Consider the following 25,974-nt stretch of genomic DNA (forward strand, 5'->3'; position numbering starts at 1 on the left):
CCCCCCGGCTGTCTCCCCCCCCCCCAGGCTCCGAAACTACCTCTCTCTCTCTTCCCACCCCCTCACCGGCTCCGAGCCGAGGCCCGCGCGGCATGAAACTGCCGGGCCTCGGGACTCTCTCCCTCTCTCCCCACCCCCCACCCGGCTCCGAACTGAGGGCCGATCGGCTCCCTGCTCGCCGCTCGCCACTTCCCTCCCAAGCGGCGGCGGCAGTTACAGAGCGTCTCCTGCGCATGCGCAGGAGACGCTCTTGCCCTTTCGGGGGGATTTAAACATCCCCCCGAGATTTTTTTTAGCTTTTTAAATTTTTGTGCACACGTGGGGACGGGCCCACGTGTACACAAACCTCCCCCGGCCCCCCAGCTGCCCCCGGAGTGCTGATTTAGTGATCCGCACTCCGGGGGCAAGTTCGCTATTAGATATATAGATACATGGATCCCACCTTGATTTCCATGGGTACAAAAATGTTTGCTGATTGTGAACTCCCACAGCAGCCCAAAACACACCCCATAATGCTGCTCCTGGAGGACAGGGGACCTCACCAGGAATAGCTTAGGGAGGATCAGCAAAATTGCCCCTCTCCTTGCACCCAAATATAGTGGGATCCAAGCCATAATGAAGATAGAATTCTAAGAAATTATTTGATGTATTCGTTTTCAGTCTTATAGAATTTTTTCTCTCATACTAGGGTGTAATGGCTGCTTGTTGGAGGTGAACATGCATCTAATAAAGAGGGGATTTGCACAGGTACCTTACCAATACTTGGATTTTTTTTTGTTACCTAAACTGTTTCTATGGGTTGGATCTTGTTGTTATGTTGTTATTCACACACACACCCATGGCTCTAGAACTACTATTCAGTCTACGCAGTGTCTTTTGTTAGTGATACTTTCCTTTTCAGAGGTTCATTTGGCCTCTGTAACATCAAGAGCACTTTCTGTTGTTATTTATTTATTTATTTATTTCGATTTATATCCCGCCCTCCCTGGCAGGCAGGCTCAGGGCGGCTTACATTAAAAAGTTAAAATACATTAAAACACAGATGATAGACTTCATAAAACTCACGTACACAACAAATAGTGCTGGTGGCAGTATAACATAGTGATCCCAATAGGCCATGGTAAGATGGTTACAAGAGAGTATGGCCAGAGTCAGTATCCAGTATATGACAGGCTGTTGGTGATAGCATAGAGGGCCTTAGCACAGTTCAGTTGTTGTTGGTAGTGGCTCCTAACCAAAGGCCTGGTGGAAGAACATTTTGCAGGCCCTGCGGAACTGGAAAAGGTCTGCAGTGCCCTGATGTCTTCCAGGAGCTCATTCCACCAGTATGGAGCCGCTACTGAGAAGGCTCTGGTAGAGGCCAGTCTGACGTCTTTCAGTCCAGGGAGGGCCAAACGATTTTGAGACCCTGACCTCAGTGCTTTCTGGGGAACATGTGAGGATAGGCGGTCCCTTAGGTAAGCAGGCCCCAGACCATAAAGGGCTTTAAAGGTCAAAAACAACACCTTGAAACGAATCTGGTATGCTATTAGCAGCCAATGCAATGCCTTCAGCACAGGCTGGATATGCTCCCACACAGGGAGACCCATCAACAGCCTGGCTGCCGCATTTTGCACCAGCTGCAGCTTCTGGATTTGTGACAAGGGCAGCCCCATGTAGAGAGCACTGCAGTAATCCAGTCTTGAGGTGACCATTGCATGGATCACTGTCACCAGATCATTGTGTTCGAGGAAGGGAACCAACTGCTTAATCAGCCAAAGATGGTAAAAGGCTGCCTTGGCATTGTTAAGGAGGCATCCAGGAGCACTCCCAAACTCCTAACCTTCGGCACTGGCACCAACAGCACCCCATCGAAGGCCGGTAGTGGGATCCCTACCCCCGGTCTGCTCTGACTCAGGTACAGGACCTCTGTCTTCATCACATTCAATTTCAATCAGCTCAGTCTAAACCAACCAGCCACGGCTTGTAACACCCAGTCCAGATCTTCCAGGGTAGAGTCGGACTAACCACCCAACAACAGATATAGCTGGGTGTCATCCACATATTGGTGACACCCTAGCCTGTGCAAGGGGACACATAGATGTTGAATAACATCAGGGAGAGCATTGCCCCTTGGGGCACTCCGCAGGTTTATTATGATAACACAAATTTTGCTTGCAGAAACCAAAGACATATATACATCTAAATCCCATAAATATGCCAAATAAGAAAATCTTTATTATAAATTATGCAATTTACTTACGTACTTGTTTATTTGTACCCTGCCTTTCTCTACAGTGGGGGCCCAAAGTGGCTTACATCACTCTCCTCTCCTCCATTTTATCCTCACAACATTTCATGTTGTTAAAGCCATAAAATGCAATTATGTCTGATAAGAAAGTATTGTACATGTTCCCCTTTCCCCCAGATTTTTAGGTTCTCCTCCTAAACAAACAAAACCCTGTCTCCTTGCCCCTCCCTTAAATTTTCTGGAACTATTTGTGGTGGAAAAACTTCAATACAGATTTAAGATGTATGGAAAACTTATAAAAGTGATACTATATATTTACATATTCACGTTATTTGTAGTCTGCCTTTCCCACAGGGACTCAAGGCAGATTATACATTAGTTGTTGTTGTTCAGTTGTTGTTGTTCAGTAAACAAAATGGGACATTCAATAACCAATACATTAGGGTTTTAGAAGTCTGGAACTACAAGAAAGCACTGAAGCATAGCATAGCGTAAGTATTCACATGACACATTAAGCAGTACAGAAATTACATAATTGGATCCTACTTACTATAAGCTATATGCAGCAGTGTAGACAAGTCTTTCAGCCAAATAGCCAAGTAAGTGTGAGCCATTTTGTACAGTGCGATCCTATATCCTGTATGGAAAACCCATCTTGAATAGTTCAATTTTGCATAAGGCCAGAAGAGTGGGAGCTTTCCTGACCTTCTTGGGCAGGTCATTCCACAAGGTGGGAGACACAATGGAGAAAGAACATGTATGGGCAGTTGTTGATTTTGCCCATTTGCAGGTTGGCACTTGCAGAAGCCCCTGTTGACATGAGTGAAGTTGTTGAGGCAGAGCTAGGGGGAGAGGTGGTCCTACAAATAAGAGGGGATAAGTCCATGAGGAGCCTTGAATGTGATAGTCAATACCTTAAACCAGGGCTATTTTGGGGCAGGAACGCACAGGAACAAAGTTCCGTCTGGCTCCCGAGTTGGCCACGCCCACCAGGAACTCATTAGCATAATAGGCCACACCCAACAGCAGAAACTCATTAGGATTGTCTACATTAGGGGTGTGTGGCCTAACATGCAAAGGAGTTCCTGCTACAAAAAAGCCCTGGGTTTTGACAACAAACAAGGTAAACAGAATAAGAAGCAAAAGGTGGGTGTGGCTGGATGACCACACTTTTGGCAACATGGGGGTGCAGGCTAATGTGCTAATGAGCTGTGATGTCAGGGGTGTGACCTAATATGCTAATGAGTTTCTGCTGCTGGGTGTGGTCTATTATGTTAATACGTTCCTGCTGGGCTTTTTCTACAAAAAGAGCCCTGCCTTAAACAGAACTCGTCAACAACTGGGCAGCCAATGCAGCATCTAAGGGATGGAGGTGTCGCTGCCATTGACCATTCCTCTGTGATGGAAAGAGCAATATGGGGTAGCTGTGGTAGCTGTTACTGTCCTTCTTACCGCTACCACCATTACTTGTTTGCCCTGTCTTTCATTGTGAGACAGTGTCAGGCAGCAGCAGTGACAATGAGGCGCGGGAGCATCAAAAGCTGTCATTTATATATCAAGGGAAATGGTAGGTGAAGGTAGGAGTGATAACGCCAAGGATAATATTATTTTGGCCCAGAGGCCTGACTTTTTAAGGGCATTTTATCTGAGGCCCCTAAAAATCTGCAGCTAGCTCTGTTCACCCTGAACAGTTTTCTGTATTATCTAATGTTGCTTAGATGACATTTATGATTTCTTGGTTTTATGTATTTCAAAGTGCTGATATTTAAAATGGACGGGATTTTTATAGTTTAGACAGGGAGCTTGGTTGCAAGAAACCCACAACCTGTTATATCAATTGGAATAATAGAGCACTCAGATGGTCAATTCACTATGTTCACATTCAAGCAACATTTTAAAAAACAGTTATCCATGCCACCCTTAAATTAAGTCCACAATCACATTTAAAATATAGCCAACTAGGTAATTCCAAGCATGTTGAGAAAAAAATACCCATAGAAAGCACTTTACAAGCATGTTGAGCTTCTATCTGCCATGAACAAATAAACTCTAAATGAAATAGTAATCCTTTGTCAATCTCTTTGCTCTTTCCAGGTCATGTTGCAAAACAAGAGACCAGGCTTAACCATGCAGGAAAGCTTCCCAATCACAATATGCTGGCACATAAAAGAGATATCCTACATTTTCCAGACCATAGTTCCACCCATGTTCCTACAAAGTTCTGGTCTAATTATACTTGCCACCACAGGCATGAGTATGTTTGGCCAGATGTTTCCAAGCCACTGCTAAACAGCAGAGTTAAATTTTATTTCTTTTTTCCTAACTGATCAGAAATCAAGCCACTTATGCAGAGACACAAAGAGACACATCTTGTTCTGTAACCACAATATCTTACTACTTCTTTGGTTACAGATAGTTTCAAAAACTCAAACACCACCCCAACGGCAAAATCTAAGAAGGAATGGTTAACTGAAAAAGATTTAACATGGTTAAGAATTTGGCAAGTCCTGAAATAGACATCTTGGGATCTTTACCACATTTGACCTTGTGTCAAAAGCATCTCCAGAATATAAACAAGGACAACCCCAAGGAGTAGAAGATAAGATACATGTAGTTATATGCTGCTGAGGAACCCTGAAATTGATGTCAGTGTTTCAGAACATTTGTACCATATCAGCACTTTGAGAGAGTAGCCATATCTTGGTGCTATCTTTCTCCCAAAAGAAAACTCCAGGAGACTCACATCAGCTCTAAAGCACCCAAAATTTTAGAACTGCAAAATCTATATATCTAATAGCCAAGAATCCCCTTCTGTGCGGATATCTAAATCCACACATCGGGGGCATATAGGGGGCAAAGAGCTTTTCCTGCACACTTGGGGCACTCCCCAGATGTGCAGAAAAATCTGAAATATAGAAAAAACTGTATGACGGATACTTAAATTTCCCCAAAAGTAAAAGAGCGTTCCCTGCGCATGCACAGACAATGCACTGGGAACTGTACCTTGCTGCCATTGTGGGGTGGGGGAGAAGGCTTGCCGAGCCCGGCAGCTGGGAGCCATGCAGTTCTCGGTACCGGGGGGCAGGGGAGAAGGCTTGGCAAGCCCGGCAGGCCCGCCAGCTGGGCTAACCTGCAGCCACTTCCTCCTCCTCCACGTGCAGCTCCTGCTACTCCCCCCCACAAGTATCGTAGGTCCCCATTTCTTGTATCTTATATTTGAAAAAATGTATATCTCACCTTTCTGCCCTCTCAAGGGCCACCATAGCAGCTAACAAATTAAAATATACATAATAAATTTTAAAAGCATTAAAAGCCACTTCCTCCTCCTCCACGTGCAGCTCCTGCTACTCCCCCCCCCCGAGTATCGCAGGTCCCCACTTCTTGTACATCCTATTGTTCAGTTTCATACCACTAGGTGACTTTACTTTGTACTATCATTACACCTGTTGAATCATTTTAATCTAAAATTAAGTAAAATCAAATTATATATATATATATAATTCTTTGTAGTCTGCCTTTCCCAGACTATATATATTCCTTTGAATTTATTACAATACTGCCACTAGTCTGCTTAGTAAGTTCTTAGTAAATTCTGAAGCACACCAGCCTAAGGACCCTTTCTCAAACTTAAGTTTTACAGGAGGAAGATCCACTTAAGGTAGAGCAAAGCTCCTTAGGTTGGTGGAACCCTTCAAGCTTTGCTGAACAGAGTGGTAGCAAATACGTTGATTACTTTTCTACTACTTTTTTTCCTTTGAAGAAATCTTCCAGAGCTACTCTGGACTTTTTTCAAGTTTATTCTTATACAGCTTCCTTTCTTTGTTGTCAAAGAAAGACAAATTTCTGTGGAAAATCTGACAGCAGTGTCACCAACCTATAATCTACTAAATCCTTTTTTGAATTGATTTTGGAAGATTAATGCCTACTTGTAGATTCTCTTGTTGTACAATGTATGCAATATGTTTTGATGAAGCAACTTGTGGTAGCTGTATGAAAGTATCCCCAAACATAATGGCTTTGAAAGTAATACACTATCATCACTAAAAGGCTGTGGTATCAATACATTCCTCCCCTGACACAAACATGGGCCAGCTGAGACTGCATAAAATAAAGTTAAACTTTCTGAATAGACCAGAGCAGTGTGAAAATTCCTTATCAATAGGATTTAAATATACCGAGAGGCCATTTTGATGTGTATAAAAGCTTATGAGAACACACAGGGTCATGTTCTGAACTTTTCTCCCAACTGTTCCCCAAAATGCATTGCAATCTACATTCAAGTTTCTCTTGCCAGGCAAGAATGCCGGAGTCCTGCTCTGCATATGGAGTTTACTGCCCTAGCTTCCAACTTTTTACATATAGTAACAGCATGAATTCATTTGAGAGGTTCAGTTTCTCACATTTCTCTATCTAACTCACAACCAGCAAAGATACAACTATCAAGTAAGCCCATTTGAACTTAGTGTTCTAATGAAACTGGACAATCACACAATATTGAATGAAAACTGCAGAATCACACGCCTTTCATTTTCTTATTTTCTCATTCTGTTTCCTTGATGCTAAGCATCACTTAGCTGATATTGGTAAGACATCCCTTTCTGATATTCCATGGCTTTAGTAAATGTTGCCTATTTCCTTGAAAAGGGAGGAGCTTTTTGTTACCTTTATATAAAAATGAATGGTCCAGATAAAGCTAACAAGTTTTCTTGTAAACAGTAAACTATAAAACACTTTAACTGTAACATACAGTGTAAAATTCTTATAAAATGGCTTTCAACCTTGGAAGGCACTGAACACTCTAGGGACACATGTCAATCTATAGCTTTTTAAAGTCATGTTAAAGAAGTGTCTTGAGATACCATGGCGTGCTTTCAAAATAATGGAAATGTCAACCACTCACATAATGTTCATATTATCCCTAATTAATATAAATTGCATCTAATTTCACCTCTACTTAAATATATTGCTGCCCAAAATAAGGACCCTCATTTTTATGAGTAATTACTATTACTGATGCATCAACACAATTATTTAAATTCAACATATGCAGAGGCAGAACACAGCCTTTACAGGTTTTTTTCCCCTCCTTGTTCCACCCCTAATGATTGTGGTTTGAGTTCTTCCAGATTCTTTCTCTAAACTCTGCGGCTTTTTTTTAAGATTCAAAATCTTACTTGGAGCTCCTGATTGACAAGCAAGCACTAATTAGAAAACAAAAGTCACCTGTATTTAACCTATGCAGATAACTGGAATGCTAGGAAAACTTTAATATTATTTTACCAGAGTGTTTTGCAATTATCACATCGTTGCCCTCATGGATAGAAATCTCTTTTCCTTTTAAGATATCATCATCCATGGAAGCATTTCTTACTGACTAATGTCAACAAATGCTTCTGAGATCAGGACTTGATTTACTCAGATCATGTAGATTTGTATGGACAGGTGAAGTACTAATAATAAAGGGAAGATTAAAATGAAAAACGCTTTTTGTTCCATTAAGGCATTCAAGAAATAATAAAGATCCATCCCAGAGAGGAACAACTACCTGACACAATTGGGAATACTATAAATGAAGCCATATGAACTGGTCTCCACTTCTTCAATAAGTGGTGCCACATTTTGCCACACTTTAGAATCAGAAGGTTTTCTCTCCACCACTACACATCTAAAAAACCCTACCAAATTTATCTTTTAATAAACTACTGACAAATGGTCCTCACACCAGCCTTCAACAACAGTGGGAGATGGAAGCAAGTCTGGTTTTCATAACCTACTGAAATCAAAGGGCTTGGGCCGGAGGAACTCTGCACAGGATTGCATTATTAATATGGTCAAGGACGTAGATGCATACATCCTCATATATGCTACTTATGCATACAAAGAGGGTGCATGAGTCAAATCGATCGGCCAAAAGTGCCCTATGATGTGCATATATATTGTAATTACACGGCAGATTCTACACTTTTTGGGGTAGAGAGTGCATTCACTGAAGATATCTTATACCACACAATGTCTAAAATGTACAGACTGGTGTTACACTTGCCTTAACCAGCATTATGTTTCCTAAATTTGATCTCCCCCTTAACTTAATGCAGAATACTATCAAGACAGTTTGCATGATGCACCCATATTTTTAACATATACTATAATGTCTCCAGTGGTACAGCCTATTATTAGCAGCTTTTTAGTGTGTTTTTCCCCCTCGTATAATGTAAGCAAATTATGTAAAACACACCGAACCAGTTATTCTGGAAGCTGTCGCTCGCTTGCTACAAACAATCAGTTTCCACAGAGTGGAGGAAAAACCCCATCAGACAGATTAGAATTTTGCATCTTAAAAATCCTGTGGAAATCAGGTGCATTTTAAGCATCAGTTTTGATTATTTAATCAGGCAACTTGCATTTTGCCCTGGCTAATTTAGAAAGCTTATAATATTTTACTCATAAAATAATTGTGCACCTGTTGTGATGGAAACCTATTTAAACAAATCTTAATAGGTATTACAATTTGTTCTAAACATAAGCAAGCTAGCTGATCACTTAGTTCAAGCTATAAAGCAACACTTTAAAAGCTAGTGACAGTATTATTTTGTTCTACGGCTTGGCAAGAATTGTTATGCCCACATTAGTTCATGTTAGCTAACAACAGCTGATGCCAAGTACTGAATCAATTTAGGGTATATTTACCGGAAGATCTGATTAATTAAATCCATATTTTTATCCTGCCATTCCCCCCCACAAGAGGGGCCCAAGGTCCCTTACAATGAAATATATCCATACAGTACATAAAAATAAAAAATGTTATCATTGTTATCACCACTTCTAAATACAAAATATTACAAATTAGACACTGACACCAACTAGAAAACACCTGCCATAACAGGCTAAGTCATAAAAAGTAGTACTGAGCAACCCAGCCTTAGAGGCTTTTCTAAATACTGGTATGGAAGAACATTTCTCCACTTTCTCTGGAAGATTATTCTAGAGAGATTGGGTGTGCATAAAAAAATTGTTATTTTTTTGTACTCAGGTGTATTGAACCCGAAAAATATTGGTATTTCCCAATATTCCTGAAACACAATATCGGCATGATATTTCCCAATATCAGGAAATAATAGGAACTGCCGAATTTTTCGGCTCAGCATTTAAAGGGATGGTCCCTTCAAATGTGTTTTGCAGGCTGTGACACGAATGAACCCAGAAGGGTGAACATTCTCCATTCACTTATGTCGTAGCTTGCAGAATGAATTTAAAAGGATGGTCCCTTTAAATGTGTTTTGCAAGGTGAACCTTCTGGGTTCAGTCGCACTGCAGCTTGCAAAATGCATTTAAAGAGATGGTCTCTTTAAATGCATTCGGCTTCTCCTGTCTTGTGGTTTAAACTGCGGACCAGGAGAAGCTGGCCCCAGGATCTGCATGCAGAGGTCTCTCCACGGCACATGCAAATCTGGCTGGGAGGTTTCTCCTGCTTCGCAGTTTAAACCATGGGCCAGGAGAAGCTGCAATTTCGTATTGCTGTGCAAAGCCGAAGAAAATCCGAATAATATTGGCTTTTATCAGGATTCTCTATATCGGTAGCCAATTACAGATTAGAGAATCTGATTTGGCTTAGGAATTTTTTTGGGTATTTATTTGGCTCAATAAATACCAAATGCACACCGCTAACTGGGACAACAAAAAAAGCCAAGCCAACAATTGGGCTGATATGGATCGTTTTGTCCTACTGGAGGGCACAGCCAAGCAAGCACTTTTAGGAGGAGCAAATGGGTTCATTCTGGGAGAAACAGTCTTGCAGATCATAAAGGCATTGTATGCTGAATCTATGTGCTTGCCCCAAAGGGATAAATAGTGTTTAGGGCTATTTCAGGTTAGCAAAACAAGGGGATTTTTCTTGTTCACTTCGTATGTACTACAGCATCAATCTGTTAAAAAAAAAAGGTGCTAGCTTCATCTCAGTTTTGGCCTTCAGAAGCAATCTATATGTTTGCTTCCTCATCCTTCAGAGAGTACAATCACCATAGCAGATCTCCCATCATATGATTCTTCTACCAGGTGTGGAGTTTTATTATACTCTGTTCACAGTAGTGTGCCAACTCAGTATCCTAACTGCAAGACTCATGTGCTCAGCAAACCTGCATGACACAGCATAAGGAACTTCCCGTTCCTTCCCTACGATGACTTTAATATATACCTGAACTAAATAAATAGTAATTAGACCAGATTTTCTCAGCTTTCTAAACACATACTTAATACTGATATCTAACAAAACACTTTAGTGTGTGTGTGTGTGTAACATTTGTTTTTTCAATAACTTCATTAATAACATCCCAGTTCAGGTTAAATCTCTTTGTTAGTGGCTAATTTATGCCTTTGTTTTGGCAACCCACATGAAAGATTTTACACCTGTATAGAGGAAAAATGAAGAAAAACCGTATGACATTTAAATGGAATGTGCACAGTTCCAACATATCGAACTAGTGGTCCCAACATCGTGTCTGTGAGCACTATGGGACCTGCTGATGCATGTTCTGGTACCTACTTCTTCCCCAAAGATATTGCTTTCCTAAAGCTAACAGCCAATCCTGTCTTTTTTTAGTTCACTGGAAATGCTTCAGAAGAGCTCCTGAGGCATTCCTTCTGTATCTGCAAGGAGCACCAATTTGGACACAGCTGCCCCCAGTTTGAAATCTTACAATGTTTTGTAATTGGCACCTTTTTGCAGCCATTTTTTGTGGTACCCAATATCTGTTTTCAGAACTCCCAAAATACCCAACGGTTCAACACAGTTGGTGACCCCCTTGCTTACAGGATGCTGGATATGTTCCTGTCAAAAAAACCCAAGATCAATTCTCTGTTATAATTAGTGATGAGTGGATTCCAATATTATGTGAATATCACTTCCTGATGAAGTTGATAGAAACTACAGTTCTTCTTGGGCTCCTCAAACCAGTTAGGAGGCCAATAACCCTACAATATCCATCAACCCCAGCAAAAAATGATAGCTGGAAAATACTGGGAATTTTATATGCAAGACAGATTAATAACTTGTGCTTAATACTCACTCCCCACTGTCGGTTACCTACTCCCACCTTTACAAAGATAAAGTTCCTAGTTTATGAAGAAAAGAACTGGCAAAGAAGGATGAGTCTGAAAGAGGTACTGGCTTTACTGAAGCACGGGGTGAGGTTTTTGAAATAGGGATATTTGTTATAAGGCCTCTCTCAACTCAAAACTAAATATCATTAGCTATAATCAAGGTTCACTTAAGTTACAGAAACACTCCATTAAAAGAAATAATCTTCCAGACAGGGCCGGCCCGAGGTGTTCCTGCGCCCTAGGTGAGGCGCAGATGCCAACCTCCCGGTGGGGCCTCAGAACATGTGTGTGGGGGAAACAAAATAAGAAGAAGAGATTGGATTTATACCCTGCCCTTCACTTGGAGTCTCAGAGCGGCTTACAAACTCCTTTCCCTTCCTCTCCCCACAACAGACACCCTGTGAGGTGGGTGGGGCTGCGAGAACTCTGACACAAACTGCTCTTTTTCAAGGACAGCTGTGCCAGAGCTTGTGACTGACCCCAGGTCACATCAGCAGGTGCAAGTGGAGGAGTGGGGACTCAAACCCAATTCTCCCAGATTAGAGTCCGCACACTTAACCACTACACCAAACTGGCTCTCCTGAAAGTTGCAGCAACAAGAGTTGCAGCAGCGCTGAGGCCCCTGTGCTTTCCTCCCGCCATAACACCTCCCTCTCCTCCCCTCCCTCTCCTCCCCTCTGCTCGGATGCCAGCACCTGGTGTGTACAGGAGGGGGGGACTGTGCAGGAGGCGAGGGGAACGCTGCATCTCCTCTGCACCTCCGGCCATGTTGGCGCGGCACCACCAGCCAGCCTGGAGAATGGGGGGGATTGGAGAAGGGGGTCTCCCGGGGGGTCCATCCCCATGCACCCATGCCCTCCCTTCCTCCCTCCACCCACCGCCATACTCACTGGCCTGGCCAGCCGCTCGCTCCCTCCTGCCTGCCTTTGCCTCCTTCCTGCCTTCACCACTGCCGCGGGGGGCTCCTGACAGAAGCAGCCTCCTCCTCCAAGCAGCAGCAGTGCCGCCACCGGCTCCCTCGTGGCCAGGCGCGCTGGAGCCACAGCCACCCCACCACAGAGAAGTCGCCCAGAAGGGCCAGGCCACCTCTCCATGTTGGCGTGGTGCCACCAGCTGGCCTGGAGAATGGGGGGATTGGAGAGGGGGTCTCCCAGGGGGTCTGTCCCCATGCGCCCATGCCCTCCCTCCCTTCCCCAACCCCCACACTCATTGGCCTTGCCGGGCGCGCGCTCCCTCCTGCCTGCCTTCGCCTCCTTCCTGCCTTCACTGCCACTGCCGGGGGGCTCCCAGCAGCAGCAGCCTCCTCCTTCGAGCAGTAGCAGCGCCACCACCAGCTCCCCCATGGCCAGGGGCGCCGGAGCCACAACCGCCCCACCACAGAGAAGTCGCCCAGAAGGGCCAGCAGGCCGCCTCTCCCCTACCCCTGCCCGGCTGCGGGGAAGCTGCTGCAGCAGACAGTGGTGCTCGGGGATGGGGGTGGGGGACACAGGGCTGGCTGGGGACATGGCTGCTTCAGTGGTGGAGCAGGGGAGGCGAACGGCGGCACGTGGGCTTTTTGGGGGGAGGCAAATTTTGCCCCCCCATCCACGGCCTGCCGCCCCATCCACGGCCCGGTGCTCTAGGCGAATGCCTAGTTTGCCTAGCGGGTGAGCCGGCCCTGCTTCCAGAAACCCTATTATCCTGTTTGAAAAACTGAAACCTTTTCTGAGAAGCAAGTGAACTCAGAAATTGCTACTGACAAGATTATTTAGAACTAAGGTTCCCTGGAAAGGTAGCATTTTAAAATAATTCTGAATAAAATAAACTATCAGAAAAGATGCTCCTGAATTTTGGAACAGTGAAAATTAGAGACAGAATGTGTCCATGTCTTGCTCAACAATTTACTCATCATTGTTCCGAGTACTGATTGCTTTTCCTGTATATCCACATATCTTACAGCTAATTTTGAACTTGGCCTCAGACTGTGGTTCAAAAAATCCATACAGTGGGAACACAGGGAGAGGTTTCTGCCGACAGACAATTACAATCACCTTCAACAGCCCTGGTTTGGGTTGTTCCTGCATCTAAGGCTACATGGGTGGCAAACCGAGAAGGGGTGATATAAATGATGGCACTAGAACTGTGGAATTTCATATCCAGGGAGATTCAGCTATTCTCCTTAATCATTGTTTTCTCCAGCAGGTAAAGACTTTTCTGTTTCATCTGGCATACCCTTACTGCATTGCATGTTTATTTTGTCTATTTTTATATGCATATTGTTTTTTAAATTGATTTATTATCTCTCTGAATTTTTTCTGCCTTGAGGGCCCTAATTGGGTTGAAAGATGGCATACAAATATTTTAAATACATATATGTTCCCTTTAAGGACCCTGTGTTTAACACTGAGAAATTTATCTGCATCTGATTTTTCTCATAGCTCCTATGCTGTTGATTTGCAATCCTATGGATTGTTTGGATTGCCCACGTTTCTTCAGAATGATGTAAACCTCATGCTATGGTTGGAATGTGTAATTACCAAGTATTTTAAATGATTTGTCTTGTTCAAAAAATGCTGATGGTTGTTATTTTATAGGTGTGTTCTGCAAGGCTGTTTGTTACTTGGAACATAGGGTTGTTTTGTCTGAGCACATTTGCTTCTTACCCAGAGAGCCAAAACTGCAGGTTAGCTTTGGACTACAGAGTCTGAAGGCCATATTTTTTTCATGGTAGTTGCAAAAACATACAAGCTTCCAAAACTAGATTTGTATATGCTTGTATGTGTTACAAGTTTCTTATAAAATCAGTATTCCCAAAGCATCCTAGCGCAAAAGTGCATTTATTTATTTTATTCACTTCATTTGGGTCCTAATGGGAACCCAAAGCAGCTTACATTTTATATACATAAATCACCATTATTATTTTTTGCCTTATCCAGGGTACTTTTCATGTGAAGGCATAACAACGTTGCCCTTTATGGTGCAAAGGAATAACTTTTGGTGCTCAATGGAATTCAGAAGCAACAGAACTATTCCAAGTACATTGTCATGGGGCTACATTGGTGGGATGAAAAATATCTTTAACAATACAGAAAACACTTCTGCTTGTGTGTGGAATGCATATAGAGAAACATAAACTGGATTGTGATATTCTTGGAAGCTTCCATACTAATAGGTGTGCAGCACTTTAGGTCAACACTAAAGATTAATTCAAACATTATGCAGGCCATTTTTTCCCCAGGAAGGCTGCAATAAACTCATAAACCTCCCAAGTTAGATTTGTGTGTGCATACATGTTACAAGTTCCTTATAAAATGAAAATACCCAAAGCATCCCAGTACAGAAATATATTTATTCAGATCAGTCCACATGGAAGTACACAAATGTCTCACCATGCAATCAGGCTTTAAACTGGCATTCACATGGGAAAAGTCCAGTGGCACCTTAAAGATTAACATCATTTATTTTAATGAAAGCTTTTGTCGGTCACAACTCACTTCTGTAGATATGTAAGCTGTGATACTCGAAAACCCATATCGAAATAAATGTTGGGTGGCATTGGACTTTTGTTTTATTTTGCTACAACCTGTTCCTGTTTCAAAATCAGAGGCCTTCATTCCCCAAAGTACTCTGGAAAAAGTAATAAAACAACAGCCCCACTAATACTTAACCCCAGAGATATTTTTAAGATATACCTGTCTAATTCTAAAGGCACAAAATATAAACTTTACCACAAAGTAACTCACCTATTATTACCAGCCAAAACATATAACAGATGAAAATCATGTGAATAGCAAGGAAAACTGTTCAATAAAGGCAATATATGTTTAGCTCTTACAGATACAAATAGCTCTCACAGATACAAATAACTAAATATAACATGAGGTAAAGTTTCAATTACAACTCTATCACAAGGGCAGAGTCTCTGTGGACGGTGAATACCCTTGCAGAGACCTGACAATTTTGCAAGTGGTAAAGCATTTACTGTAGCCAAGGGAAAAAAGTTGATAGGAAATTGGGACTGTCACCCCGAACTGGATAGCCCAGGCCAGGCCAACCTCATCAGGCCTCAGAAGCTCAGTAGGGCCAACTCTGGCAAGTACTTGGAAGGGTCACCTCCAATGAATACCACAGGCGGGACGCAGAGGCAGACTAATCAAAGCCACCTCTTGGAAAAACGTCCAAGCCCCCAGTAGGGGTCACCAGAAGTCACCATAACTTCCAGGCAAGCACCCAAACACACACACACACACACACAAATTGGGACTGTTAGGAAAGTAAAATAACTCGTTAAAACAGGGAAAAGAGGGGCTGAAAAGCCGGAGAGCTAGTATCTAAGTTAATAACCTCCTGATCTAATCTCCTCAGTGATTCAAAACCTTCTTTCTAACATTTGGTATATCAGTTGAAGAGACGGACGAATTAAACCATAAACTCAACTGCGGCCCCATTCACACGGCGAAGTTGCCGCGGCAGAGCTACGATTGGATGGCGGATTTTCTGGGCGCAATCACACCACAACATCTGGCAAGTGGAGCGCACCCGTGACCAACCCGTGGCATGCCGCCGAAAATGTTCGATAAAAAACCCCTCCTCGAAGGTAGTAGCCACGGGCTGCCTCCAGACTCCCTTGGTGTGATCACGCTGGTGCGGCTTTTCCCTCCGGCTATCTTTGTTGCAGTGCACACACCGAGGGCCAGAACCGTGGGTTGCCGCCGACACGTCTGATCGCGTTATCGTGCGGCTAATTGCGGCACCACAAATAGCCACGCCTCCCCCCCACGTTTTCCGGCACATGTGACCAGGGCCTGCATATCCTCTATAATCTTATCCCAAGATGATCTATGGAAGTTAAACTGAGTCCATCTTAAAAGCTCTGGTAAGGACTCACAATTTAACATGAAGAGTTTAAATTTTACTGCAGCTACCGAAGCCATAAGAGAAATTTGACTACAACCAGGTTCCAGCATATTAGTATTTAAAATACATTTAGGGGCTTGCAAACTAGTACACAAAAAGGAAACCTGCACTGGCCAAGCCTAGCTAAAGCTGCTGAGATCCAAACAGGAGTTCCATATAGTAAGAAGGAGAGGATTTTGCTCTATAGACCTCCAATACCATTGGGAAAGATTGACCCCTGGATTGGAACCCCCCCCCCTAATAATAGCAGCTAAATGAGCTTTCATTCCTTCCAAGACATGATTAAGATGAGTAGACCAGGTACTGGAAGCTGTAAAAAAGAAATCCAAGATAACAAAATGAGCACACTTGCTCAGATGTCCTTTAATTATCCAAAACTTTGCTATATGCCTACTGCCCACTGGTTATCCTAGCAAAAATTCACCATAGCACAAAGTATACAGTTCAGCCCTACTCATGCACAAGATTAATAGATCTGCACTACAACAAAATGTGTGCTGCTCTTTAGTGCACAACCGTGACCAAGTCGCATAATCTGTATTACCCCAAAATGGAAGTTTATCAAGGTGGGACAGTACAGGGATTATTTTAAACTATCTATTTTTATTGCTTGGATTTCTTTCATATAGGATTGACCTGTAATCTTATTTTATCCTTGGCAACTCATATCTATCAATTTGAATCATGTTAACTTTTCATTCTAGTAAAGTTCCTTCTTTAATTTGGAGAGGGAGATTTGCAGAGAATGAAATCTATTTGCAGAAAGTTTCAGAAATTCCTGTTATATTGCCGCTACACAAGTTAACACAACCTTTGAATAATAATTTTGCTACAACAGATTAGCGTGGTTAACCCTTTGCAATTCACACAGAAATCATAACTGTGTGCCAGTCTTTGCCCTAGGCAATGTTCAGTTGTAAAAATCCTACCGCCTATATTATAACAGTATATTATGGTAGAAATAAGTTTTCCGTGAATAACAACCACCGTTATGGTTTTCAGGTCTTCAGGAAAGATTTGGAATATACATCATTAGCTAAGAAAAAGGAATATACATCATATACTATGCAGACCACTCATGAAAACATTTGTGATACTTTTAAAATTATATTTAAGCATTAGAATCTCAGAATTCCTGTAGCTATGGTAGTAATTACAGCTGGTAAAATGGGCATTTAGTAGCCAGATTCAATGGAATGAAAATGGGCATTTAGTAGCCAGATTCAATGGAATGAAATCGAGTGTGTGCTGATGCTAACAGACAAGGGCACCATGTGCCAAGTATAAAACACATTAAAACACATAAAAACAGCCATTTTATCAAAATGAAAGTACTCAGTGATGTTAATATTAATCATTTAGTCAAATCAGTCAAGTCAAGATGGTGACCAGTAGATGTTACTCAAGCCCGAATCGGCAGCACCGCTCCATCAGAATACGGTAACTCGATCTTATAGTGGGCCATTGATCTTATAATGGGCCATCCCAATGTCCCATGTTCCCATGAGGTAGTTGGTGGTGGTGGTAGTGGCGGCTCCTAATTAAAAGCCTGGTGGTAGAGCTCTGTCTTGCAGGCCCTGCGGAACTGTGAAAGGTCCCGCAGGGCCCTGATCTCTGGGAGCTCGTTCCACCAGGTAGGAGCCGCCACTGAAAAGGTCCTGGCCCTGGTTGCCAGAAACCTGGCCTCCCGGGGGCCTGGAATCACCAGTCGATGTTGAGCCCCCAACCGTAGTGCTCTCTGGGGTATCAATGGGGAAAGGCTGAATTTTGAATGAATTGTGTCTTTACTAGGCTTACCAGATTTCCCACTATAGCAGACATTCTCCCAGCCCCTACTGCTGCTCTTTGCTCCAGTGGCATCAAAAATAGGATGAAGGAAATGATGTCATAACTTCAACTGTACCTATTAGTGACATCATAATGCTCTAGAAGTTCCCCAAATCTCTATGGTTTTTACTGGGTATAATTAGAAGTGACATCGGGACATCATTTTCCCCTACCCACTGAGCTAAGAAGCTGGCTAGCACCCCTAGACAGAATAGATGAATGCTTTCCATACATAAAAATCCTTAATCAAAACAACACACACATATATAGTGTGTGTATATACATTCAGTTTCACATGCACACTTATACTGTAGATCAGTACTAGAAGAAGAAGAAGAGATTGGATTTATACCCCGCACTTCACTACCCAAAGGTGTCTCAGAGTGGCTTACAGACTCATTTTCCTTCCCCTCCCCACAACAGATACCCTGTGAGGTAGGTGGGCCTGAGAGAGCTTTTAACAGAAACTGCTCTTTTTCAAGAACAGCTCTTATCAGGGCTATGGCTTGCCCAAGGTCATCCAGCCAGGTGCAAGTGGAGGAGTGGGGAATCAAACCCGGTTCTCCCAGATTAGAGTCCACACACTTACCCAGTACACTAAACTGGCTACAAAATTAAACCTTTTATTCCATGTTGTCATTGCAATAAATTCAGTACTAAAGATCATTTTATGCCCTATAGTCAGGGGTCATTTGGGGGGGGACGTGGGGGGACGCCATCCCCCGGGTGAGGTGCGGGAGGGCGGGGCCTGGAGCTCCCTGCTGGTGCCCGCTGGAGGTCGCCGCCGGCTGTGGGGAGGACACACTTCCGGTGATGTCAGGGGGTGTGGCATATGCTAATGAGTTATGCTAATGAGTCCCCCTAGCTCTTTTTCTACGAAATGACCCCTGCCTATAGTATATTACTAATCAGTACTTGTTAGTAAGTTTTAAGGACTTTTCCTCTGTTCAGTATTTATGCTGATTTCTGAAACTGAAACCACCTAATCTTTTTCCTCTATATTGATTTTTTAAACCCTGGCAGTTAGCAACTATTCTAACATATCCCAACACTTTAGACCTTGATCACAGAGCACTGGAGGTGAGGGTTCCTTGTAGTTTTTGTTTGAGTTTTAATTAAGAAGCCGTTGTTCCTCCAACCCTGAGCTGTGTTTTTAATTGCTCGTACGTATATCATGAAGACTTCAAAAGAAGCAAAAGACATTTATAACACAGAGCACAAAGTAGAGCTTTGAAATGTCTACAACCAAAAGTGGCATAATTGAAAACCTATGGTTGCTCCTGTGATATACAAGCCATATATATTTGTAAAGTAGGCTGCTGTATATACTCATGGTATGCCACAAGGATCGTTAGCACTATTGGAGAAATAATCTCAATGTATACTTGATAAACTATAAGAAAACTAACATGGTAATAGTTACAGCTTTCCATAGCCCACAATGTTCCCATGCTAGGAAAGCCAGAATACTGGTGGGGGCAGGGGGGATCTCCTGTCCCGAACTCCCATTTCCCGCCACTGCTCTGTTGGGGGGGAAACTACTGTCGGAGCAACAGTGTTACATCAGTTCCAGGGGAAACCCAGAAATGATGTCAGTCTACTCTAGGAATCAACAGAAATTCTATGGTAAAATGATAATGTTTCAAGTAATTCCTTGAGTGGACGGATGTTACTTCCAGGTTTTCCCTGGAAGTAACATAATGCCATTGTGCCAATAGTACCTCCCATTTCCCTGCCCTCCCCTAACCCCTGCTGGTTGCCAGCCAATGACTGGCAACAGTATCTGTGCATTCTAGTATCATGCATGCTGACCTTTTGACTACTTTTCTCTTTCTGAATTCTTAATACATGCATAATAGTAATTACCCTCTTTTAAACCTTCCTCTAAAACCAGGAGGCAGCACTTGCAATGAGAACATCCATAGAAGGGTCACCAATCCTGCACATTATTATAATACACATAGCATTATTCCTCATATTTCTCTTCTTCCAGCTACTGAAAAAGAAGCTGCTATTCCTATCGCATGCCATTAGCATGAAACCTGATATGGATCAAGGAATATGCACAATGATTTTACAGTGGGGCTCTCGCGCTGAATGGAATGAGCATGTCTTCTCTGTCAAGCTGTAAAAGTCTAGAAACCAGCATGAGCCTTTCTCTTTGCTAGCTACATTTAGACCACTGAAATTACAAATCATACACATTAGCCATTTTTTTACAAAAAAAAAGAGAGAGAGAGAAGGCCCGATAATATAAACAAAAGTGACTATGAAGTCTATGGGAAACTAAAAGACTGTATTCAAGTAACAGGTCCATACAATGCAAGCACATTTTTGAAGTGAGCAAAGCTATTCACATCAGTCAATGTCTATCCCCAAAATAGTACAAAAGAAGACTGCATGTGACATTTGAGCCACAATGCCTATAAATATAGATTATGTTCCAGTAGTGTCCTCCTCCAGAAATGGAAGACAGAATACTTCACACAGTAGATAGTGGCCCAGAAGCCATTCATCTATGGATTTGCTAGAACAATCTTGACTCTTGGAGATAACACAGCTGTTTGTTACTTAGAGACTGACCTTGTATATTTGATCTTGAAAGGCCTGTGTATTGAGAAAAACCACTTAGGCCGTTTCAGTGGGACAAGAGCAAGACATATACAGGATTCCGATTTTAAAAAGATTTACAATGACGTATAAAAGAATAAAACTAAAAACAAACTATTTATGGTGATATATGACACCACTCCTGCTGACATTTCATTGGAAGAAGAAGAGAAGAAGAGAAGAGATTGGATTTATACCCCGCCCTTCACTACCCAAAGGTGTCTCAGAGCGGCTTGCAAACTCCTTTCCCTTCCGCTCCCCACAACAGACACCCTGTGGGGTGGGTGGGGCTGAGAGAACTCTGACACAAACTGCTCTTTTTCAAGGACAGCTGTGCCAGAGCTTGCGACTGACCCAAGGTCACATCAGCAGGTGCAAGTGGAGGAGTGGGGAATCAAATCCGGTTCTCCCAGATTAGAGTCCGCACACTTAACCACTACACCAAACTGGCTAGAAAGGTAAAAAATGGAGGGAAATACAAGTGAGCAGCCCCAAATCATCTTAGGAGACTTGAGCCTGTTTCTTTAAAAAAAAAAAAGTAAACAAACCCATTCTATAATTTTGTATTTGAAATTACACAGGAATACTGCTACAAAAGCTACTTTTTTTTAGTTAATAGTGGAACAGACCATATCTCCTTGTTTTGAGAAGCCACTCATTTAAAAAAAAAACAACAACCAGTTTGTCCCATGTCATGAGACAGGGGTCTCTGTTATGTATTGGGACTGAAACATTCCAGGACTGTTCTACCAGAGACGGGCTGAGCTTGAAGCCTTAGAACAATAGCCCACCAGGATTCTGGAAGTAACCAGTTTAAAAGTAATGTTATATAAATAGCCTATCATTCAGGCCCGTAGCTACAGTGGGGCATCTCGGGGCTATGCCCCCTGAGTTACTGGCAGGGCCCCACGACTTCCCATCCAGCCCAGGGCCCCCAAGTGGTGGCGGGTGCAGGGAAGGAACTGAATATTCCTTTAATTTGATTAGCCAGTGCCCCCCAAGAAGTTTAAATGCCCCCCCCGACTTAGAAAATCCTGGCTAAGGGCCTGCTATCATTGGGAGCAGGGTGTGTTTGGGTGTGGCAATTGCATGCTATTTAAACAGGGCTGCAGCCCTGGAGTCTTGTCTTGTTCTTGCTGAAATCACTAATAAAGTAGAGCTGATCACTGGACTTGAGGTCTGCTCATCCATGGAACTACAGTCTCCAAACTTTCTGAGCCTTCAGGCACCTTTAGAATTCTGACACAGGGTGGTGGACACAACTAGAAAATGGCTGCCACCGGAAGGGGAGCCAACCACGAAGTGGCTGCCACAGGAGGCACAGCCAACCAGAAAAGTCCTACTTGGCCCTGCACAGTTTATAAAAAAACACTTGGTGCGTGCCAGGAAAGGCACTGGTGGACGCAATGGCACCTGTGAGCACCATGCTGTTGACCCCTGGCATGACGGCTTGATGTTGGCGGAAAGGAAATATATTGCCCCACTTGAGTTAACAAAACTAGTTCCATAGGTCTTTGGATACTCACAGTTGTGATCATGCAACTCCTACCCAGACAAACTCAGAACTATTACCAAGATTTAAGTAGGTAGATCTCTATTTCTTAGGGCTCTGACCAATGTTCCCTCTAAACTATGGAGTCTTGTGAGCAAAAGTTCTACTTTGTGAGCTACTGGCAATAAAGTTGTGAGCAAACGATTTGGCTACTACATAAATTAGTTTGCTCTGGAGCCCTCCTTCCTGAGTTAAGACAACAATCTCTGAGCTGGAGGCTAAAAAACTGTGAGCTAGCTTACACTAACTCAGCTTAGAGGGAACACTGGCTCTGACCCAGATTTTACAGTTTATGGGCAGACCTCCACACATTCACTGATAGAAAAAAATACGGACATAAATTTTACACACAAAAAAGAACATGGAGCTGCAATTCATTTCACTGAGACCTCTTAAGAACCAATTCCAAGTGGCATATTTCAATACAATATAGGAGTAACTGTGAACAAAGGAACATGCCAGAAAAATAAACATTTTTTCTTTACTTTTGCCTTATCAATGCTATAACAGATGATCGTACAGAATTTTAACAATTATGGCAACTATTAAATGCCCATATTAAGACTACAATACATGCTTTGCAGTTGTAACTTTTAAAAATCTTCTATATATTTCTGTCAAACATGCATAACATTGCAAATGTGTGGTGCTGGCATGACTGCCTTTTCCCTTTTTTCCTGGCACCCTTCCCCATAACTCAGATGCCAGTCTTGAAGCAGAAGGGCACTTTTTCAAAGGGAGAGTGTGTGCTTCATTTATCCTCACGAATAACGTCTTCCTTCTAGAGTAAACAACTCCTCAGTAACAGTCGGTGCAAAGAACTGCTCTTCCTCACAGAACCACACCTCATTCTTACAATCAACATTATTTTTACTAATAGCTTAATCTATTTTCTTCTTAGTGTTTTGCTTCACTGAACTATTCTAAGCTATCAGTAAATAATCCTTATTGAGGAAGCAAATGATGTTACTAAACAAAAATAAAAAATAAAAACAAGATACTTAAACTTCCTAATTTCCAGAAAATACAGCAAACAAAAAAAAGTCTGCTCAAAGTCTCTTAAGGCACACTGCTAAAACAGACATGGGATTATTCTGAAGGACTTTGAGAATTGTAACCTAAGGTAACATCCAGGAAGTAGGTATGTGCTCATGGCTGGACACATTGTCTTGCAACTGGAAGTGTGGGAGATATCCTATGGAAATATAGGTAACTTTCTCCCAGAATAGCTCCAGTCCCTAACTACCAGATTTACTACAGGAGAAGATTGTTCTCATGTGCAGATTTAACATCTTACACCACTTCTGTAACAGTCCCTGCTGGCCAAAAGGAGTAAAATAGTAGACAAGTACAAGCTAAAACATTATTTGCAGGGCTCAGTGATGTCAAGACACACCAGGTCTACAAAATGCGATACACCTTGACATACCCACAAAATGCATGAATAGCTTCTGCACTGAAGGGAAAAAAACCCCCAAACATTTCCTTCACTGTAAGCACAGCATTTACATTAATATTCTTGAGAGTTCAGATCAACTGGAGACTTTTGCATTATTTTAAAAAATGTTTGAAGACTGTTTTTCAAATTAAAATATGTCTGACTTATTTGGTACCTTTGATTTCTCCAAGGAGTTCACTTGAGTTTAATCTTTCCATTTTCTCCTTCCAGTCTTTAGAAAGTAGCTTTTCCATGCAAGATGAATCTATTAGGGGAGAGAAGAGAAACAATTAATATTGTATATGAAGGTACAAATCAGATTTTTGAGCACTTGCACAAAGTATTTTGGATGGCATGGTTCCTGCACTTTTCCAGTATTTTAATTAGTTGTATCCAGTGATCTGTCATTGGAAGACACTGACAATTGCAAATCTTTGCTGCATGCCCCTCCCAAGAGCAGTCCAACCTGACCCTGCAAAAATCAGTTCCCATGATTGCAGGGCCTACATGAATAGCTTCTGCACTGAAGGGGGAAAAAACCCCCAAACATTATGGATCAAGGAGCAGCAGTGTGAAAGGAAAAGGGGACAAAATCACTTGTTGCTTCTTCTGTCATTGGAGCTGTGCTGTCAGAAGAAAAGGACAATTTTGGCCCTTTCTCCTCTCATCTCAGCCTACCTGGCTATTAATCCATATCAGTCCTGTGACTGGGGTTTTTCCCAGAGTTGAAAAAGACTACTGGGGAGAGGGGAGCCCAGGATTTATGCACAATCTTTGCAGCCTCTGTTGTATCCAATGCAATATTTGTACTAAAAATGGAAAATGTGGTGGTTTTCTTTTTACATTTTGACTGGAGGACAGACCAGAGGAAAAGTTCCAAACTTTACACAGACTAATGCACACCATCCATAGAGCTTGGAACCATCTCTTGTTAGACGATGACCCAGTAAACCAGTTGTCACAAGGGATCATAATGGTATATAAAGAGAGTTTCAAGGAAGAGTGACTTGAGTCCCATCCAACATCTATTGGGTTCCCCTGAAAAACTCCTTTATGATAGGTAACATAAACTCTCTCTAGTACTCATTATGATCATACTACCTCCACATCTCAGCAACAGAACACAGAGGCCTTAGATGCCTCTCCCACATCAATACATTCCTTAGTTCAGAGACACCTCCCAGGTTATGAGGAGGTTCACAAAAGAATATGATCTTGTCTGATCAACATGCAACTAAATTGGTATCAAAGTGTCTTCAGGGCATCATACAGTCTAAGGAATGTGTTGTGAAATAGCTTCCATGAACCAAAGCCCACTTTACCTAATGGATAAAGCATTAGTCTTCACAAGCAGAAAACATAATTTGTATCTATCTCACAAACAGGGCTATTTTTGAGCAGGAACGCACAGGAACGGAGTTCCGGCTGGCTCCCGAGGTGGCCACGCCCAGCAGGAACTCATTAGCATCATAGGCCACGCCCAATAGCAGAAACTCATTAGGATTGGCTACATTAGGGGTGTGTGGCCTAACATGCAAAGGAGTTAAAAAAGCCCTGGGTTTTGACAACAAACAAGGTAAACAGAATAAGAAGGGAAAGGTGGGTGTGTCTGGATGACCACACTTCTGGTAACATGGTGGGGTGGCCTGATGGGCTAATGAGCGGTGCTGTCAGGGTGTGGCCTAATATGCTAATGAGTTCTTGCTGTTGGGTGTGGCCTATTATGCTAATGAATTCTTGCTGGGCTTTTTCTACAAAAGGAGCCCTGCTCACAAAGATGTACATTGGTACAAACAAGAGAGTGCAGAAGACCCAGTGTGCTGGGTTACCCAGCAATGACCCACCTGGTGGGGGCCAGGTCAGGAGGCTGTGGTCGGGGTAATCTCAACAACAGGGCAGCTTTGACAGGGAGGGTCAGAAGGTGTGGAGGCAGTGAGCAAGCCTGGAAGGGAGAGGAATAAGCTCTCTGAGACATGGTGGTTTAAATCAGGTCATGGCTATAAACAGCAGGGAGAGGGAACAGAGAAAAGGAGGATGGAGTTTAGCTCAAGGCCTAGGAGTGAAGCTGGGGCTATAAAAGGGAGGAAGAGGGAAATGGGAGGAGGCTGGGTAGAGGAGAAGAAAGAAGCAGGTTGCAGCTCTTTTCTCGTGTTATAAAATGTAATGCTGAGGTGGGTGAAGGTATCGGCATCTTCAGGTGAATTAAATGGCCTGTGTAAGAAACTAGCAGCTTAGCTGGTACTTTCAAGACCCATGGATGTCCCCTGCCCCCAGAGGGTGCTACACCCAGCAAACCAAGAAGCAGGTCTAATGGGGGATAAATAC

General features: G+C 42.7%; 1 protein-coding gene across 8 annotated transcripts in view; it reads right to left on the minus strand.

The window, feature by feature from the left end:
- The window catches only part of SOX6 (SRY-box 6), a 678,959-nt gene that overhangs the window by 243,977 nt on the left and 409,008 nt on the right, over positions 1 to 25,974 (minus strand). For all 8 annotated transcript variants that reach the window (XM_015422310.1, XM_015422307.1, XM_015422305.1 and 5 more), the window contains one exon: positions 23,825 to 23,914. In XM_015422310.1, the coding sequence (XP_015277796.1) occupies positions 23,825 to 23,914 (90 nt within the window). The remainder of the gene's footprint in view (positions 1 to 23,824; positions 23,915 to 25,974) is intronic.

This window comes from Gekko japonicus, unplaced genomic scaffold (genome assembly GCF_001447785.1).
Source record: "Gekko japonicus isolate JY-2015 unplaced genomic scaffold, Gekko_japonicus_V1.1 scaffold693, whole genome shotgun sequence".
In the NCBI taxonomy this organism is placed as follows: Eukaryota; Metazoa; Chordata; class Lepidosauria; order Squamata; family Gekkonidae; genus Gekko; species Gekko japonicus.